We start from the raw sequence: 20,475 nt of genomic DNA on the forward strand, positions 1-20,475 counted from the left end.
GGACTGCTGATCTTCAAGAGAGAGGAGATTGATGGGCAGGGAGTGGGGACATGAGGGAGAGGCAGAGTAAGAATATATTCACCAAGAGTATAATCATTGAAAAAATATATTCTTGAGTGCAAAGAATTCTTAGGAATATATTTTTCTTATGAATAATAGCAAGCCAATTTATGCCCTTTAGTACTTCCTCACCCACCCTCTGCCTGTTCTACCTCCCACTAGAGGCATTGTTAATCCATTGCTTCCAGGCAAGACTCCCCATTGATTCAGGGTCTCCAGGGGAATGAGGCTACAGGGGACATGCACTTAGTTCAAGAAGATGGGACAGGAACAAACAGAACCTGGCAGAAATGATAGAGTAAGTCACAAAGTCATTCATAGTGTTTTAGGGATGCTTCACCATGTTGTGTACAAATTAGATCTCTTCCTAGAGCTTAGAACTGGAATCTGGATGTCTTCAAGCGACTTGACATTGAAAAATATTAAAAAGATCTCACTTACTGAAAGCACATAAATTTCATCTTCCACTAATAAATTTTTCTTTCTCACCAATGGAGAACAACTTGCATTTGTATCTCATTTTGTAATTTTCAGCATGCTACATGTTATCTCATCTTGTCCTACAGAAAGTCCGAGTTTGTTTAACTCATTTATTTGTACCCTCCTTTATTGTAGAGAAATTTTGAGTTAGTTTGCATAGAAATATAAAATTCAGTTGAATAGAAAAATAGATGAGGATATTGCAGCGAAGGAAAAATAAGAGTAGATGCATAAAGCCGGTGGGATAGCACCTTGTTTTCCATAAAGTCATTTGTAGTTGCTAGATCCAGGCTATACCAGCCAAAATAAAGAGAGGGAAACTTTGTTTATAAAAATAACATGGTCATTAGATTAAAAGAATAAATGCTCAGGATCACAATTTTTCTTGGTACTGAGACCTGAGAATTTTCCACAGCTTGTTCTCATAAAAGGAACACTATGTGGCTTACAGACTGTCTTCCTGAACTCCTGTGTAAGAAGTACAATGGTAGGTCTCTCTTGACTGTTTCCTATAATATCCTGCTTGGTAAGGTTTATGGGATTATGCCAGAATACGTTTTAATAAAAGCAGTTCTCTAGGGGGATAAAACAATGCAGTTCAGGTTCACAGCTCCCTGATGGCTGGAAAGGATCCAAAGACCACATCCAGGAATGGGTGGACGTTCAGTCTTTCAGGCGTTCCTCCAGGAAGATTATTGCTTGTAATCCAGTGCTTTTAAATGCACAGCAGAGAACTTCGGGTTAGATTCTTTGGCAAGAACCCGAAAGTGTGAGTTGGCTCAGACAAAATCATTTCACAGATGAAGAAACGGGACCTTGCAGAGGCTAATGATTATCCAAGGCTTTGAGGTCAGTGGCAGAGCTGGGATCAAGGCCAGATTCTTCAGACTCTTAAGTCTAGGGTTCTTTCAACCATTTCATCTCTCCTCTCTAACCTAAGTAGAATTCTATTACAATTTAAAAATGTTAAGAATGGAATTTCTTAATGATGTTTTGTTAAATATCATATTTGCCACTTACCATAAACTTTATTAATAACGTTTGATTCATAATGGGTCAACAGATGGTAAAGTAGTTTAAAATCTGCAAATGTAAAATGATCTGGGAAAGGGAAATCAGTTAAGATACCTGTTTTAGAGAATTATTTAATGTGCTGTTCAATAAAATAATTAAAAGTTTGGTCTGGAAAAAAAGGATGACTATTTCTAACATCTGTAGTATAATCCTACTTGGATGTTAACTTTTTTAAAAAATTAATTTATTTTTGGCTGCGTTGGGTCTTCATTGCTGCACACAGGCTTTCTCTAGTTGCGGTGAGCGGGGGCTACTCTTCGTTGCGGTGCGTGGGCTTCTCACTGCGGTGGCTTCTCTTGTTGCAGAGCACGGGCTCTAGGCATGTGGGCTTCAGTAGTTGTGGCTCACGGGCTCTAGAGCGCAGGCTCAGTAGTTGTGGTGCATGGGCTTAGTTGCTCCTCGGCATGTGGAATCTTCCCGGACCAGGGCTCGAACCCGTGTCCCCTGCATTGGCAGGTGGATTCTTAACCACTGTGCCACCAGGGAAGTCCTAGATGTTAACTTTTTAGAAGAATGAAACATTAGCTATAGAGCTGAAGTCCCGCCCTCCCACTCCTTTGCCCTCTACCCTGAAGTTGTGGGTATCACTCCCACGCATGTTTCTGTTCTTTTACCATATATGTATGTGTGTGTTTAAAATTTACATAAAGTACATAAATGACTTCATAGTGTATCAATCCTTTTGGACTTGCTCTGCCCTCCACCCCTGAACATTTTAGTTTTGATATTTAACCTTTCTGATACTGGTCATTCATTTTAGCCGTGGAATAGTCTTCCCTCGCATGACTCAACTACAGTTTATGTATTTTCCTACTGATGGGATTCGGCTGTTTCCTCTTTTTCTGCTATATATAGTTCTTCTATGAACATTCTTGAACATAAGTCCTTGTGTCCATGAGCAATTTTAGAACATTTTTTAGTTGGTAGAAATTTATTAAGTCACCAGCTGTTGCTACTCCTACCTGAGCATCAGTCACATCCTGGGTCATCCTGGGAGATCCTTGCACCCAAAATACTCTTTGGGTCCATTTGCAGCCAGTGCTGATTCAGTCTTTGTGTACCTTCAGTGCCTTCCAACTCCTTGTATGTCTTTCTGCTTGGTTTGCTCAGGTTCTCGACTAGGACCTGTTCCAAGAACCTTTCATTTCTCAAGGACCCTACCCTACCCTAGCTTCCTCACACCTAAGAGATGATCTGACTTCCTATTTTCCTGAGAAAAATGAGGTCATCTGATGAGAGCTCCCTCGATCCTCCTCTCCCAAACTTCTCAGCATTTCCACTTAGAAGAATGGTGAACATGTGCAAATCACAAATTCTTTGTGGAATGAATGGAGGTAGGAGTTTTTTTTTTTTTAAAGTTTCTCAGACCCCCAGATTGGAACTTTTTGTCTTGCTAGGAGCTACACCATCTTCAAAATCACTAATTTAAATACCCTCTGACATCAGCCTCCAGTTCTTCTAGCTTAACATCCAAAGTACGCTCACTGTGATGGTTCTTCAGTTTCCCTCAGACACCAGTCTGTGTGCTCCTTCATTCTATCTGTTCACCTCTTCCTGTCTTCACATCCCCTCTTTCTATTTCATCCTCCCCGCAGCTCCCACCCTGGACCTCTCTCCCAGAGCCCTACTTTTTCCTGCTCTGACCTGCTGCATGGCGGCCATCCTGGAAACTTCTCCTTTTGTTTTCCTGTGTTCAATGTCTAGTCCCCGTTTTTCTCATGTTTAGTTTAGTTTTCAGTTTTGTTGGAATACTTCCCAACCTCTTTCTTGTTTTACTGTCTTATTTTTTTGGAGTAACTTTTCCAGTAGCTTTCTAAGAGTGGGAACATAGGACATAAATTTTTTGGAGACTTGCATGTCAAGAAATGACTATTTTCTACCCGAACACTTGATTAATACTTTAGGTGGATACAGACTATAGGTTGAAAATAATTTTCTATCTCATTTTTAAAAAATTGTAGTAATGCACATAACATAAAATTTACCAATTTAACTATTTTTAAGTGTAAAGTTTGGTGGTATTAAGTACATTCACATTGTTGTGTAACAACCGTTACCACCATCCATCTCCAGAACTCTTTTCATCTTGCAAAACTGAACTCTACTCATTAAACAATGGGTTAATTTAATTCAAAGTTAATTAAAACAATTAATGTCCCACACACCCTCCCTCACCCCTGGCAACCACCATTCTATTTATGCATCTATGAATATGAATACTGTAGGTACCTCATGTAAGTGGAATCATCAGTATTTGTCTTTTTGTGACTGGCTTATTTCATTAAGCATGGTGTCCTCAAGTTGCAGCCGTGTTGTACTGTGTGTCAGAATTTCCTTCTTTCTTAAAACTGAATAATATTCTGTTGTATATACGTGCCACATTTTGTTTATCCATTCATCCATGGATGAACACTCGGGTTGCTTCCACCTTTTGGCTATTGTGAATAATGCTACTATGAATATGGGTATATAATAATCTCTTTGAGACTTTGCTTTCAATTCTTTTGTGTATGTACCCAGAAGTGGAATTGCTGGGTCATGATATGGTAATTCTATTTTTAATTTTTAGAGAACTGCCATAGTGTTTTCCATAGCAGCTGTACCATTTTTACATTGCTGCCAATGGTGTGAAAGTTTTCCAATTTCTCTACATTATTTTCTGTTTTTTTTTGATAGTAACCATCCTAATGGGTTTGCGGTAGTATCTCACTATAGTTTCGATTTGCATTTCCATTATGATTAATGGTATTGAGCTCAAGTCCCATGCCCATTTTTAACTGGGTTGTTTATTTCGTTGTTGTTGAATTGTGGGAGTTCTTTATGTATTATGGATATTAACTTCTTATCAGATACATTATTTGTAAATATTTTCTCCCACTCCATGGGTTGCCTTTCACTCTGTTGAATATGTCCTTTGATGAACAGAAGTTTTAAATTTTATTGTAGTTATATTTATTTTTTCTTTTGTTGCTTGTGCTTTTGGAGTTATATCCAAGAAATCATTGCCAAATCCAATGTCATGAAGCTTTTGTCCTATGTTTTTTTCTAAGAGTTTTATAGTTTTAGCGCTTATGTTGTTTTCCCAGAACTTTAAATATATTCCTCACTGTCTTCTGTTGTCCAGTATGGCTAATACAGAAGTCTGATGCAATTCTAATTTTTGTTCCTTGGTGTGTGGTTTGGTTTCTGTCCTCTGGGAGATTCTTTATTCTTGCTATTCTGAAATTTTGTAACCATGTGTTTTGCCGAGGGTATTGGGCACTCATTGTGCTCTTATGTTCGTCCTTCAGCTCTAGAAAATATTCTTGTATTAATTCTTTTTTTAACAACTTTATTGGAGTATAATTGCTTTACAATGATGTGTTAGTTTCTGCTTTAAAAGAAAGTGAACCAGTTATACATATACATATATTCCCATATCTCTTCCTTCTTGCGTCTCCCTCCCTCCCACCGTCCCTATCCCACCCCTCTAGGTGGTCACAAAGCACCGAGCTGATCTCCCTGTGCTATGTGGCTGCTTCCCACTAGCTATTTTATGTTTGGTAGTGTATATATGTCCATGCCATGACCGTTTTTTTTTCTTAGATTCCATATATATGTGTTAGCATACGGTATTTGTTTTTCTCTTTCTGACTTACTTCACTCTGTAGGACAGACTCTAGGTCCATTCACCTCACTACAAATAACTCAATTTCGTTTCTTTTTATGGCTGAGTAATATTCCATTGTATATATGTGCCACATCTTCTTTATCCATTCATCCGATTATGGACACTTAGGTTGCTTCCATGTCCTGGCTATTGTAAATAGAGCTGCAGTGAACATTTGGTACATGACTCTTTTTGAATTATGGTTTCCTCAGGGTATATGCCCAGTAGTGGGATTGCTGGGTCATATGGTAGTTCTATTTGTAGTTTTTTAAGGAACCTCTATACTGTTCTCCATAGTGGCTGTATCAATTTACATTCCCACCAGCAGTGCAAGAGGGTTCCCTTTTCTCCACACACTCTCCAGCATTTATTGTTTCTAGATTTTTTGATGATGGCCATTCTGACTGGTGTGAGATGATATCTTACTACAAGATGATATCTTGTAGTTTTGATTTGCATTTCTCTAATGATTAATGATGTTGAGCACTGTTTCATGTGTTTGTTGGCAATCTGTATATCTTCTTTGGAGAAATGTCTATTTAGGTCTTCAGCCCATTTTTGGATTGGGTTGTTTGATTTTTTGTTATTGAGCTGCATGAGCTGCTTGTAAATTTTGGAGGTTAATCCTTTGTCAGTTGCTTCATTTGCAAATATTTTCTCCCATTCTGAGGGTTGTCTTTTGGTCTTGTTTATGGTTTCCTTTGCTGTGCAAAACCTTTTAAGTTTCATTAGGTCTCATTTGTTTATTTTTGTTTTTACTTCCATTTCTCTAGGAGGTGGGTCAAAAAGGATCTTGCTGTGATTTATGTCATAGAGTGTTCTGCCTATGTTTTCTTCTAAGAGTTTGATAGTGTCTGGCCTTACATTTAGGGCTTTAATCCATTTTGAGTTTATTTTTGTGTATGGTGTTAGGGAGTGTTCTAATTTCATACTTTTACATGTATCTGTCCAGTTTTCTCAGCACCACTTATTGAAGAGGTTGTCTTTTCTCCACTCTATATTCTTGCCTCCTTTATCAAAGATAAGGTGACCATATGTGCGTGGGTTTATCTCTGGGCTTTGTATCCTGTTCCATTGATCTATATTTCTGGTTTTGTGCCAGTACCATACTGTCTTGATTACTGTAGCTGTGTAGTATAGTAGGAAGCCAGGGAGCCTGATTCCTCCAGCTCCATTTTTCATTCTCAAGATTGCCTTGGCTACTTGGGGTCTTCTGTGTTTCCATACAAATTGTGAAATTTTTTGTTCTAGTTCTGTGAAAAATACAAGTCGTAGTTTGATAGAGATTGCATTGAATCTGTAGACTGCTTTGGGTATTAGAGTCATTTTCACAATGTTGATTCTTCCAATCCAAGAACATGGTATATCTCTCCATCTATTTGTATCATCTCTAATTTCTTTCATCAGTGTCTTATAGTTTTCTGCATACAGGTCTTTTGTCTCCTTAGGTAGGTTTATTCCTAGATATTTTATTCTTTTTGTTGCAATGGTAAATGGGAGTGTTTTCTTAATTTCACTTTCAGATTTTTCATCATTAGTGTATAAGAATGCCAGAGATTTCTGTGCATTAATTTTGTATCTTGCTACTTTACCAAATTCATTGATTAGCTCTAGTAGTTTTCTGGTAGCATCTTTAGGATTCTCTATGTATAGTATCATGTCATCTGCAAACAGTGACAGCTTTACTTCTTCTTTTCCGATTTAGATTCCTTTTATTTCTTTTTCTTCTCTGATTGCTGTGGCTAGAACTTCCAAAACTATGTTGAATAAGAGTGGTGAGAGTGGGCAACCATGTCTTGTTCCTGATCTTAGTGGAAATGGTTTTAGTTTTTCACCATTGAGGATGATGTTGGCTGTGGGCTTGTCATATATGGCCTTTATTATGTTGAGGAAAGTTCCCTCTATGCCTGTTTCCTGCAGGGTTTTTATCATAAATGGGTGTTGAATTTTGTCAAAAGCTTTTTCTGCGTCTATTGAGATGATCATATGGTTTTTCTCCTTCAGTTTGTTAATATGGCGTATCATGTTGATTGATTTGCGTATATTGAAGAATCCTTGCATTCTTGGAATAAACCCCACTTGATCATGGTGTATGATCCTTTTAATGTGCTGTTGGATTCTGTTTGTTAGTATTTTGTTGAGGATTTTTGCATCTATGTTCATCATTGACATTGGCCTGTAGTTTTCTTTCTTTGTGACATCTTTGTCTGGTTTTGGTATCAGGGTGATGGTGGCCTCGTAGAATGAGTTTGGGAGTGTTCCTCCCTCTGTTATAGTTTCGAAGAGTTTTGAGAAGGATAGGTGTTAGCTCTTCTCTAAATATTTGATAGAATTCGCCTGTGAAGCCATCTGGTCCCGGGCTTTTGTTTGTTGGAAGATTTTTTTTTTTGTGGTACGCGAGCCTCTCACTGTTGTGGCCTCTCTCGTCGCGGAGCACAGGCTCCGGACGTGCAGGCTCAGCGGCCATGGCTCATGGGCCCAACCACTCCGTGGCATGTGGGATCTTCCTGGAACGGGGCATGAACCTGTGTCCCCTGCATCGGCAGGCAGACAGACTCTCAACCACTGCGCCACCACGGAAGCCCTGTTGGAAGATTTTTAATCACAGTTTCAATTTCAGTGCTTGTGATTGGTCTGTTCATATTTTCTATTTCTTCCTGATTCAGTGTTGGCAGGTTGTGCATTTCTAAGAATTTGTCCATTTCTTCCAGATTGTCCATTTTATTGGCATAGAGTTGCTTGTAGTAATCTCTCATGATCCTTTGTATTTCTGCAGTGTCAGTTGCTACTTCTCCTTTTTCATTTCTAATTCTAGTGATTTGAGTCTTCTCCCTTTTTTTCTTGATGAGTCTGGCTAATGGTTTATCAATTTTGTTTATCTTCTCAAAGAACCACCTTTTAGTTTTATTGATCTTTGCTATCGTTTTCTTCATTTCTTTTTCATTTATTTCTCATCTGATCTTTATGAGTTCTTTCCTTCTGCTAACTTTGGGGTATTTTTGTTCTTCTTTCTCTCATTGCTTTAGGTGCAAGGTTAGGTTGTTTGAGATGTTTCCTGTTTCTTAAGGTAGGATTTTATTCCTATAAACTTCCCTCTTAGAACAGCTTTTGCTGCATCCCATAGGTTTTGGGTCGTCATGTCTCCATTGTCATTTGTTTCAAGGTATTCTTTGATTTCCTCTTTGATTTCTTCAGTGATCACTTCGTTATTAAGTCGTGTATTGTTTAGCCTCCCTGTGTTTGTATTTTTTACAGATCTTTTCCTGTAATTGATATCTAGTCTCATAGCGTTGTGGTCAGAAAAGATACTTGATATGATTTCAGTTTTCTTAAATTTACCAAGGCTAGATTTGTGACCCAAGATATGATCTATCCTGGAGAATGTTCCATGAGCAGTTGAGAAAAATGTGTATTCTGTTGTTTTTGGATGGAATGTCCTATAAATATCAATTAAGTCCATCTTGTTTAATGTATCATTTAAAGCTTGTGTTTCCTTATTTATTTTCATTTTGGATGATCTGTCCATTGGTGAAAGTGGGGTGTTAAAATCCCCTACTGTGATTGTGTTACTGTCGATTTCCCCTTTTATGGCTGTTAGTATTTGCCTTATGTATTCAGGTGCTCCTATGCTGGGTGCATAAATATTTACAATTGTTGTATCTTCTTCTTGGATCGATCCCTTGATCATTATGTAGTGTCCTTCTTTGTCTCTTGTAATAGTCTTTATTTTAAAGTCTATTTTGTCTCATATGAGAATTGCTACTCCAGCTTTCTTCTGATTTCCATTTGCATGATATATCTTTTTTCATCCCCTCACTTTCAGTCTGTATGTTTCCCTAGGTCTGAAGTGGGTCTCTTGTAGACAGCTTATATACAGGTCTTGATTTTGCATCCATTCAGCCAATCTGTGTCTTTTGGTGGGAGCACTTAATTCATTTACATTTAAGGTAATTATCGATATGTATGTTCCTATTCCCATTTTCTTAATTGTTTTGGGTTTGTTATTGTGGGTCTTTTCCTTCTCTTGCGTTTTTTGCCTAGAGTAGTTCCTTTAGCATTTGTTGTAAAGCTGGTTTGGTGGTGCTGAACTCTCTCAGCTTTTGCTTGTCTGTAAAAGTTTTAATTTCTCCATGAAGTCTGAATGAGATCCTTGCTGCGTAGAGTAGTCTTGGTTGTAGGTTTTTCTCCTTCATCACTTTAAATATGTCCTGCCACTCCCTTCTGGCTTGCAGAGTTTCTGCTGAAAGATCAGCTGTTAACCTTATGGGGATTCCCTTGTATGTTATTTGTGGTTTTTCCCTTGCTGCTTTTAATATGTTTTCTTTGTATTTAATTTTTGACAGTTTGATTAATATGTGTCATGGCGTGTTTCTCCTTGGATTTATCCTGTATGGGACTCTCTGTGCTTCTGGACTTGATTAACTATTTCCTTTCCCATATTAGGGAAGTTTTCAGCTATAATCTCTTCAAGTATTTTCTCAGTCCCTTTCTTTTTCTCTTCTTCTTCTGGGACCCCTATGATTCGAATGTTGGTGCGTTTAATGTTGTCCCAGAGGTCTCTGAGACTGTCCTCAATTCTTTTCATTCTTTTTTCTTTATGCTTCTCTGCAGTAGTTATTCCCACTATTTTATCTTCCAGGTCACTTATCCGTTCTTCTGCCTCAGTTATTCTGCTATTGTTCCCTTCTAGAGTATTTTTAATTTCATTTATTGTGTTGTTCATCGTTGCTTGTTTCCTCTTTAGTTCTTCTAGGTCCTTGTTAAATGGTTCTTGCATTTTCTCCATTCTATTTTCAAGATTTTGGATCATATTTACTATCATTATTCTGAATTCTTTTTCAGGTAGACTGCCTATTTCCTCTTCATTTGTGAGGTCTGGTGGGTGTTTACCTTGCTCCTTCATCTCCTGTGTTTTTTTCTGTCTTTTCATTTTGCTTATCTTACTGTGTTTGGGGTCTCCTTTTCTCAGGCTGCAGGTTCATAGTTCCCGTTGTTTTTGGTGTCTGTCCCCAGTTGCTAAGGTTGGTTCAGTGGGTTGTGTAGGTTTCCTGGTGGAGGGGACTAGTGCCTGTGTTCTGGTGGATGAGGCTGGATCTCGTCTTTCTGGTGGGCAGGTCCACGTCTGGTGGTGTGTTTTGGGGTGTCTGTGGCCTTATTATGTGTTTAGGCAGCCTCTCTGCTAATGGGTTGTGTTGTGTTCCTGTCTTGCTAGTTGTTTGGCATAGGGTGTGCAGCACTGTAGCTTGCTGGTCGTTGAGTGAATCTGGGTCTTTGTGTTGAGATGGAGATCTCTGGGAGATTTTCACTGTTTGGTATTACGTGGAGCTGGGAGGTCTCTTGTGGACCAGTGTCCTGAAGTTGGCTCTCCCACCTCAGTGGCACAGTCCTGACGCCTGGCTGGAGCACCAAGAGCCTGTCCTCCACACAGCTCAGAATAAAAGGGAGAAAAATAGAAAGAAAGAGGATAAAATAAAATAAAGTAAGATAAAATAAAGTTATTAAAATAAAAAATAAAAAAAATATTAAGAAATAAAAGTATTTTAAGTAAAAAGCAAAAAACCGGACGGTCAGATCCCTAGGACAAATGGTGAAGGCAAAGGTATACAGCCAAAATCTCACACAGAAGCATACACATACACACTCACAAAAAGAGGAAAAGGGGAAAAAATAATATATTTTGTTCCCAAAGTCCACCTCCTCAATTTGGGATGTTTCGTTGTCTATTCAGGTATTCCACAGATGCAGGGTACATCAAGTTGATTGTGGAGATTTAATCTGCTGCTTCTGAGGCTGCTGGGAGAGATTGCCCTTTGTCTTCTTTGTTCGCACAGCTTCCGGGGTTCAGGTTTAGATTTGCCACTGCCTCTGCGTGTAGGTCGCCTGAGGGCGTCTGTTCTTCTCTTAGACAGGACGGGGTTAAAGGAGCAGCTGATGCGGGGGCTCTGGCTCACTCAGGCCGGGGAGAGTGAGGGGTAGGGATGCGGGGCAAGCCTGCGGCGGCAGAGGCCAGCATGACGTTGCACCAGCCTGAGGCGCGCCGTGTTTTGTCCCCGGGGAAGTTGTCCCTGGATCCCGGAACCGTGGCAGTGGCTGGCTGCACAGGCTCCCGGGAGGGGAGGTGTGGATAGTGACCCGTGCTCGCACACAGGCTTTTTGGTGGCGGCAGCAGCAGCCTTAGCTTCTCATGCCCGTCTCTGGGGCCCATGTTAGCCGCGGCTCGCGCCAGTCTCTGGAGCTCGTTTAAGCAGCACTCTTAATCTCCTCTCCTCGCGCAGCAGGAAACAAAGAGGCAAGAAAAGTCTCTTGCCTCTTCGGCATCTCCAGATTTTTCCTCGGACTCCCTCCCGGCTAGCCGTGGTGCACTAACCCCCTGCAGGCTGTGTTTACGCTGCCAACCCCAGTCCTCTCCCTGTGCTCCGACCGAAGCCCGAGCCTCAGCTCCCAGCCCCGCCGCCCCGGCGGGTGAGCAGACAAGCCTCTCGGGCTGGTGAGTGCTGGTCCGCACCGATCCTCTGTGCGGGAATCTCTCCGTTTTGCCCTCCGCAGCCGTTGCTGCGCTCTCCTCCGTGACCCCGAAGCTTTCCCGCTCCGCCACCCGCTGTCTCCGCCTGCGAAGGGGCTTCCACTGTGTGGAAACCTTTCCTCCTTCACATCTCCCTCCCACTGGTGCACGTCCCGTCCCTATTCTTTTGTCTCTGTTTTTTCTTTTGCCCTACCCAGGTACGTGGGGAGTTTCTTGCCTTTTGGGAGGTCTGAGGTCTTCTGCCAGCGTTCAGTAGGTGTTCTGTAGGAGTTGTTCCACGTGTAGATGTATTTCTGATGTATCTCTGGGGAGGAAGGTGATCTCCATGTCCTACTCTTCCGCCATCTTCTCCAGCCACTGTATTAATTCTTTGATAATTTTCTCCCTCTGTTTTCTCGATTGGATGTTAGATCCACTGGATTGGCCTTTAAGTTTTATATTTCTTTTCTGTTTTTCTCCCTTTTGTTTATGGGAGATGTCCTTATTTTATTTTCTAACTCTTTTATTGGTCTTTTAAAATACAGCACTTCAATAGTTTTTCATAGTGCCCTGTTCCTATCTTATTGCCTTGCCAAACTCCCTCCTCCTGGATCTGACTTGATCCTGTTGGCTTTGTTTCCCACGGGACATGAAGCATTTACTTTGAAAAAAAGTGGAGTATGCACAAGTTACCTGGCTTCAGAACTGATGTCTGATGTACATCTGAAATGTCAAACCTGGACTCCTGCTTTGCCCTCAAACCTGCTCCACCTGCAGCCTTGTCTCAATTCATGACTTCTCCATCCTTCCTGTTGTTTACGTCAAAAATTTACGAGTTATTTTTTATTCTTCTCTTTCTCTTATGACATATGACATCTAATCAGTCAGGAAGCCTCGTTGGTCCCATCTCCAACATATATTCAGAATCTGATCGCAGACCACTTACTCCTTCTACTTCTGCATCCCTGGTCCCAGCCATCATCACCTGGATTACTGTAATAACCTTTTACTCCCAGCATTTTATTATGAAAATTATAAAATATACAACAAAGTTGAAAGAATTTTACACAAATAGCTGTATTCTTAACACCTAGATGCCACCCTTAACATTTTACCATGCTTGCTTTCTCATTTATTACCCATCTGTCTATCCCTCTGTCCATCCATTCTGTGATAACCTTTTAACTAGTCTCCCTGCTTCATTCCTTGTCCCATGTGTTGTTCCCACACATCAGTCCAAATGATAATTTTGAAACAGAAGTCAAATTATATCTCTTCTCTGCTCAAAACTCTGCTGTGGCTGCCCATTTCACTATTACTAACTCTGTAGAATTTGTAATCCTCAAAAGGAAAATTGCCTTGGTAATTTTCAGATTCCTGTGGAATTGTGAATTCATACTGAGTTTCTGTGTAGTATTACCATTGTATCACTGAGGATGGAATTGACTTTTGTCTTTTGGAGGAAATAGAACAAATGGTAGTGCTTGCTTGTTCTGAGGGCTACGATTAAAACCTTTAAGCATTCATTCCTGCCAAGGTAGTTGTCTGTCATCCTGCTTTCCATTTCAGCATATGGTGGGTGTGAATATTTATAAACAAGACTAAGCCTGATTTTACAAGGGCTTTCCAAAATTAATTCTGTCCAATAGAATATGACTTTTTGCTTTGCTATTGTTAAAAATCCAATGGTTAAAGAAAAAGCTAGTGAAATGTGTTAGCAGCATGCAGAACAAAACTTTAAAATATATCTCTTGTTGTATAGTGCATTGTCATGTGAAGGTGTAAAATGGAAGAAATGTTGATTGTGTTTGTAACTGATATGGTGAAGCCTTTTATAAGGTTTAAAATAGAGTTCACCTTATGGTGTTGTTTCTAAAAAATTCAATGATCATTTTTATTTTTCTTTCCTTTCCTATGTTTGCTGGTTCCTCAGGGTTCCTCTTTTGTGTTTGTTTTGATCTCTTCCTTTCATTCTTGGAGGCTCTCCTTAAATGTCTCGTAATCTTTGGCTGTACAATCATATTCAAGAGTGAGGAACGAAAAAGCCAATCAGTGGAATTTCACAGCTGGGTGATTTGGCATGGAACTGACTTTTCTATTGAGGAATCCCAAATATTAATCTCTAGAGGTCTTTTCTAGGGGCTTTACTTTCTCCAGAAAAGCATCCTCTGAAATCCCACTTGTGGATGGAGCAAGGGATCGGGGCATGCGTCTGGCTCCAGTGCTTGTGGAGAAGGTGGGGTTGGTGAGGGCTAGGGGTCCCCCTGTTGAGGTGTATACTTGTCTAAAGTCTTGCTATTGGTCCTGATCTTCAGCACACTCAGACCTCTGTCTCATCCTCAACTTCTGTAGTATCTCTTGCCACCAATCCCAGACCTCTCTGGGATTCTTTAAAGATAGGGGTGGAGAAGCTAGAGTTAATAAGAAAGCCAGGAATCTTTGGTATCAATTTAGGAACAAAGTAATGGGGTCACGGGCAGAAGTGATGGCAAAAGGAATGAAGAGATATATATGGGGAAAAGCCCCCAAACCATTGCCAGTACTTGTAACTTAAAGATCTCTCTAGGTTTTTTTGGAGACTGGTGACATGGTAGTAATGAAGGCAGGGAACTTTTGCTGGGGGTATTATGAGCTTTAAAAATTGGAGTGTGGGTGCAAGGGCAGAATTTCTAGGCTAAAATGAGCTGATGAAAATTAAAAGTAATTACTTCCTGAGTGCATGTTTTCTAGATTTGTGCTGATTTATTAACACATCCAGTTTTGTGGCTTTGGAAGTTTTTATCCTTAAGTCTTTATACTCTACGTTTTAATATTGTGATTAGCTTTTAATTTTTACTGCTGATTAAGAAATGGGATAATCCTGATGAATTCATTTCACCGATTATAGTAAATACAATTTATATACTGTAGTACATCTACTAGAGTAAGCACAGCAATAAATGTTAGTTGCTACTGTAGTTTTTAGTTTCATGTGCTTCACTGACATCCTTATAAGATATGTATCCCTTTCTATAGCTGTGGACCCTGCAGTTCAGAGCATTTGGGACTTGGTCAAGGTCAACAGAAAGCTCTTTTAGGGAAGTGGTTACATTTACTTAAAATGCTGTTATCATGGTTAAAGTGGGTGGTTTAGCAGTGCAGTTGGGATTGGCTGGGGAGTGACACTGCTTTGTTGTGAGGTAGCAAGTGCAGCAATATCATATCCAGAGAATTGCTACGTGTTTGTGTTCCAAAAGTGTGGTGAATAGTTAGGATTGATTGTTCTGGCATTTTGTGGTGATTATTAGAAAAATAAATTGCCTAAAAGGAGATAGAAGGGTGGATCTTAAAAATCAATGGATCTGGGAATTTACACCAATTGCTTCTGGTCAAGTGGTGATGAAACATAAGTAATAACAGAGTTAGGAAAAGTTAATGGGAAACAGATGGAGAAGCTTATTATGGCAAGTGTGTCACCAGCTTTCTTCTGTGAGCTTGGAGGCAGATCAGAGTTAACAACTTGTCAGTGCGATGACAAGCTCTATAACTTAACAGGCAAAAGGGAGAGCCTTTAGAATTCCTAGCTCGACCGTAAATAACCTGGTACAGCTGAAGGACAGAAGAAAGAACAGGGAATTTACGCCAGGGAAAATGGTAACATTTAAACCAGTCTGTTAAAGAACTACCTAAATGTGTTTAGCATGTCCTGCTATGGTACATACACCTTCCGATGAAATTTTGAAGGTGACATAGAAGTCCCTTTCTCCCCATTGACAGTGCTTTTTTCAGTGCTGTTAGGACAGCAGGGCTCATTAACAAACTATCTACTAATGAGAAAGTGAGACCTCTTGAGCTACCGAAAAGGCTTTAGGAGTCCTTTCTAGAAACTTCTGACAAACCCAGAGAAGTTTTCTAATATTTTATTTGTGTCAAGAGAGTATTTTTCTCATTATACAGCTATAGATATAGTTTCCATAGCATATGGATTGGAGAGCTGACCCTGAACTAAATACCTTATTCCGCATTTGTTGTCATTTCACCAAAATAAAAGCAAAAATGTTTTTCTTATTGCAGCAGAAATAGGCTGCTATTCATATTCAAATTCATCATTTGAAACTTTAAAAATGAATATAAGCAAAAGGAAGAAAATGAAAATCACTAATAATTCCACTCATTAGAAATGATCTCTATTCAAATTTCACTTTTGAGTTGTAAAAATTCTAATCATAATAATCCAAAGTATATGCCAAGATTTCTTTTAAAAGGGAAATACTCTAGTGTTTTGAGGTTTTAGAGAAACCAGACGCATATTAAGATGTATTGCATTAGCAAACCACAGTTGTATCAAAATAGCTTATGCCATTTATAAAAGCATGTGTATTAATTTACATGGATTTTAAAAACACAGTTGCACATGATTCTACTTGCTCTTCGAATCTTTAATGCCACTACATTAATTCTTTACCTAATCTTTCGTATGTGTCTGAAGATGATCTATTATTTTCATTCTGAACCCTGATGTTACATAATTGTATGTAACTTTTATTTGAAAAGGAAAAGTAAGGTGATGAGGACCGCCTGGGAAGAAGGGCTTGTCTGTGCTGTGATTCCACCTGGGCAGGCAGCCCTCATGCTCCCCACAGGGGAGTCGGAAGGCAAATGATAGGATGGCCCTCAGGATTTTGGTTGATAGACCCTTGTGACTGACTCACCGAGCCCCTGGCCAAGCTTCATTCCTCTTTCTGCCTTCCTTGCTCATATTCTTTCTAGCTTCTCAGTTAAGATCCTGAGAAGTCTCTCAAAGCTTGTCTTCTCTACTGTGTTCCAATTTTTCATGGGCCCTATTTAGCAAGTAAATTCCTCTCTGGAGATGTCAACTGTTTCTCACCAAAAACAATTATGTTGGAAATGTCATCATACGTTGTCTTCAGTCAGATCCTCATGACCTCTGTAGCGTGTTTTGGTAAATAATTGTACTAAGACAGTATTGGGATCAATAATCCAACACTTGCAGTTGATTCCGTCTTCATAGCTTGGTTTTACTTTTTGTTTCAGTTTTTTGGCTGCACCACACAGCTTGCAGGATCTTAGTTCCCAGACCACGGATCAAACCTGGGCCCTTGGCAGTGAAAGCCCAGAGTCTTAACTGCTAGACCACCAGGGAATTCCCTGGTTTTACTTTTGATTTACAATTTTTAGAAGCTCTAGGAAATTCTTCAGTAAATAAAAAAATATATTTTACTGACTTCTTTGTTAATAAATTTTCACTGTTAAAAACAGAAACCTCTGAGACACATAAGTTATTTTAAGGTCTAGACTTTTTTTTTTTTTTTTTTTTTTTTACAAATACTACTTTTTTTCCTACAACTTTAATATAGAATATAGTGGATTCCACATGCCAGTCTAGTCCAGGAACATTTCTTGATTCTCTGGTTATCAAATTGTTGCATATTATTCTGTTTTTATTTTAAGTTCTTTCCCCTACATTTGATAACTTCTATTTATTTAATATTGAATGGCAATGAGTGGCCCTCAGAGACATTCTTATTAAATTCAAGGTATTACCCAAATAATGCTTACAGGACTATTTGGAGGGAGATGCTGTTTTATACTAAGTACACTCCTCTAATCACATCTATCTTCAGATTCAAGCCATAGGACATGTCTTCTCCTGTGCTTCCATAACACCTTCTACATATGTTTCTTAGAAGATTTCACTCAATATGTGTTTATCTGTCATTCTCAGAAGATTGAATTCCTTGAGAGCAGCATATAGCATATATAAATGCTTGCTGAGTAAATGAGTAAAAGAAGGAATTAGTAAAATCTGGCTAAGTTTTAGCTAGCTCTAGCTGGCTCTATGAGGTACCAACCTGTATTGGCTAAGAGCATGGACTCTTTTTTTTTTTTTTTTTTTATGGTACGCGGGCCTCTCACTGTTGTGGCCTCTCCCGTTGTGGAGCACAGGCTCTGGACGTACAGGCTCTGGACGTGCAGGCTCAGCGGCCATGGCTCACAGGCCTAGCCACTCCACGGCATGTGGGATCCTCCCGGACCGGGGCACGAACCCGTGTCCCCTGCATCGGCAGGCGGACTCTCAACCACTGCGCCACCAGGGAAGCCCAGAGCGTGGACTCTTGAAACCGAAACCACCTGGGTTCAAATCTTAGTTCCATCATTTATTAGCTATGTGTCCTTAGACAACGGTATATGACATTTGTGCATCTCAGTTTTGTCTTTTCAAATATGGGATAATTACGATACCTAACTCATGCTTAGAACAGTACCTATATATAGTAAGTGCTATATAAGTGTTTGCTACTATCATTATTATCCTTTTATTTAATAGCCCTGGCATGGAATAGTGGGTGCCATTAGGAAATTAATTCTGGAATTCAGTTTTTCTCCCTGTCATCATGAAGAAGTGCTTTGCCTTCACTTTGGGTTCAGGAGCTCTCAGCATGGGAGTGGGTAGTGGAGGTCTTTAATACACCAACAACTGAGGACATTTGTACCTTTATCAATCAGCAGGCTGCACAGGCTCATTGAACGATCAAGAAGCTTTTTATTTTGATTAGAATTGTATCAACTCTGTATAGGAACAATGTTACCTCAGGCAGGCTCTGTTTCATCTTACTTCAGAGGATAAAACTAATTATTAATTGATAAACATATTAATTAATAAACATAGTTTATTTGGTAGGTAAAATCTTTAACAACGGTGATCCATGGGAGAGATGATAAAGGAGTTTTGGATGATAAACAGAGTGGGAAGACAGGATTGAAAGATTTTCGAAGTCTGGCTCTAGCATTAGATGTTTAATGATTTTTGTTCTTTGCATTTTTTTTAAGTGGTCTATTGGATATGACTGATTGTATCTAGCTCTTGGCCTCAGGTTTATTTATTTTTTAGTCTCTCCCCCCGCCAACATTTTCTTATGAAGAATTTCTAATATACAGCAAAGTTAAAGGATTTAACAGTGAACACACATATTCAACACACAGATTCTGCCATTATCGTTTTGCTATACTTTGTTGATCACGTGTCTGTACACTTATCCATTCTTCTATCCATCTCCTGATACATTTTATGTTTTTATGTACTTTGTTAAGTTTATTTTGCTAAGGAAGTCATCATCTGTATGGGAGAAGTCAATGATTTATTCTCAGCCCCCAGAATACAAATAGTGGCATACACATACACGAAGCAGTACTTTTAAAGAATTGCTCAGTAAGAATTACTCTTACTGGAAGGAGTCCTTAAAAGTCAAAGTGGGGGTAGAGAAAGAAATGTGTAGGTGGAAAAATAAGGGCTTAGGAAAATAATTCAATATCTTAGATAACCCATGAAAACATTCTTTTTGATATAGTTTTTTTAGTTTCACTTTGCAAACTATGCAGACCCAGTTCTTATTGTTTCCAGTAAATGGCAACAATCATGGAGCAGAAAAGGAACTAAGTTAAATGAAAAGCTTTAAAGAAAATCCTTGTATGTTGAGGCTAATAATATAATACACACAAAACCTAAGATATCAGTTCGTGTCAGCTTTACATCCTCTGGACAAATTATAAAATATAATTGCGTAGCTTTCCTTTTCACCGCTAGTATAGAATCTGCAATGCTAGCTCTTGTGGAGTTCTGCCTGCAAACTCTAAAGGGACTGAATAGGTCATAGGGCAAAATTTTGATTATGATTCAAAAAAGAAGGCGTAGTCACTTTGTTCCATGTGAACTAAGCAACACTTTCTAGAAAGCTGTGATTCTTTTGGAGGGCAGTTTCTGGTTGCTGTTGTTTCCTGGCAATGCATGTTTACTGGAAATGCAGGGCTGCAGAGTTACTAATGAGCATTTATCCCTTCTATTTTTAGTTCACTTCTTTAACTGAGATGGACATGATATAATCTCCATTGAGTCAAAGGATGGCATCTAGTCCTGTGCTTCCCACCGAAGACGAACAGGGTTCCTTGGGCATCGATGATCTCCATTTTTCATTGCAAGGTATTAAGATTGGGTGTGGTAACTGTGAGAACCTAACTCTCATCTATTCACAAATTGTATTGCTTTCTGTCTCTCTTATGGTAAAATATATGCATGTATCTGTATTTTTCCAATTGTAGAATCTTTCAGTATACTTCAGTATCTTTATTGCTGTCTCAGCTACTTAGGAAAGTAAGGAATACCTGGAAGGAACTTGGTATCTCGGTTTCTCAATCTGAGTGCATGTGTTTTATTTGCAATGAAAATTAAATAGTTAACCATAGTTTGCTTGGCATCGTTTGCACTTATTTTACATCTTTTTGAATGTACATCCTTATTTTGCCCTAATAAAAAGGAATAGTAGTAGTATTAAAAGTGAGTGAACTTTCAGTCCCATGAATTATGTGTGCCTTTATGCAAATAAGTACTGTCCGTATTTTTTTTAATGTTTCTTGGCAATATTTGTTATGTACTTTGAAAATTCCTTAGCCACTAGACTTTACACCTCTGTTGCATATCTTGGAGCTGAGTAAAGTCAGCTAGTGTAGAATAAATAAGGGTATGGCAAGTCTTTGAAAATATTTATGTCACTGTGTATTTTAAAGTAGTTGTAAGATTATTGACAGCATTATGTAACATTCTTAGAATGTTATTTAGAAGCCATAGCTTTTGAGTCACTAATTTTTTTAATTTTTAATTTATTATTAAATTAAATAGAAGAATTGAAGTATAATAGACATACAACATTATATT

At 39.0% G+C, this 20,475-nt stretch overlaps 1 protein-coding gene across 9 annotated transcripts in view; it reads left to right on the forward strand.

The window, feature by feature from the left end:
- Positions 1-20,475, forward strand: part of SYNE2 (spectrin repeat containing nuclear envelope protein 2) — a 337,188-nt gene that overhangs the window by 44,716 nt on the left and 271,997 nt on the right. For all 9 annotated transcript variants that reach the window (XM_027111459.1, XM_027111458.1, XM_027111452.1 and 6 more), the window contains exon 2: positions 19,614-19,743. In XM_027111459.1, coding sequence (XP_026967260.1) covers positions 19,665-19,743 — 79 coding nt within the window. In that variant the 5' untranslated portion in view covers positions 19,614-19,664. The remainder of the gene's footprint in view (positions 1-19,613; positions 19,744-20,475) is intronic.

The sequence above is a fragment of the Aethalodelphis obliquidens genome, unplaced genomic scaffold (genome assembly GCF_003676395.1).
Source record: "Aethalodelphis obliquidens isolate GAN/ISIS:26980383/991018 unplaced genomic scaffold, ASM367639v1 scaffold10, whole genome shotgun sequence".
NCBI lineage: Eukaryota > Metazoa > Chordata > Mammalia > Artiodactyla > Delphinidae > Aethalodelphis > Aethalodelphis obliquidens.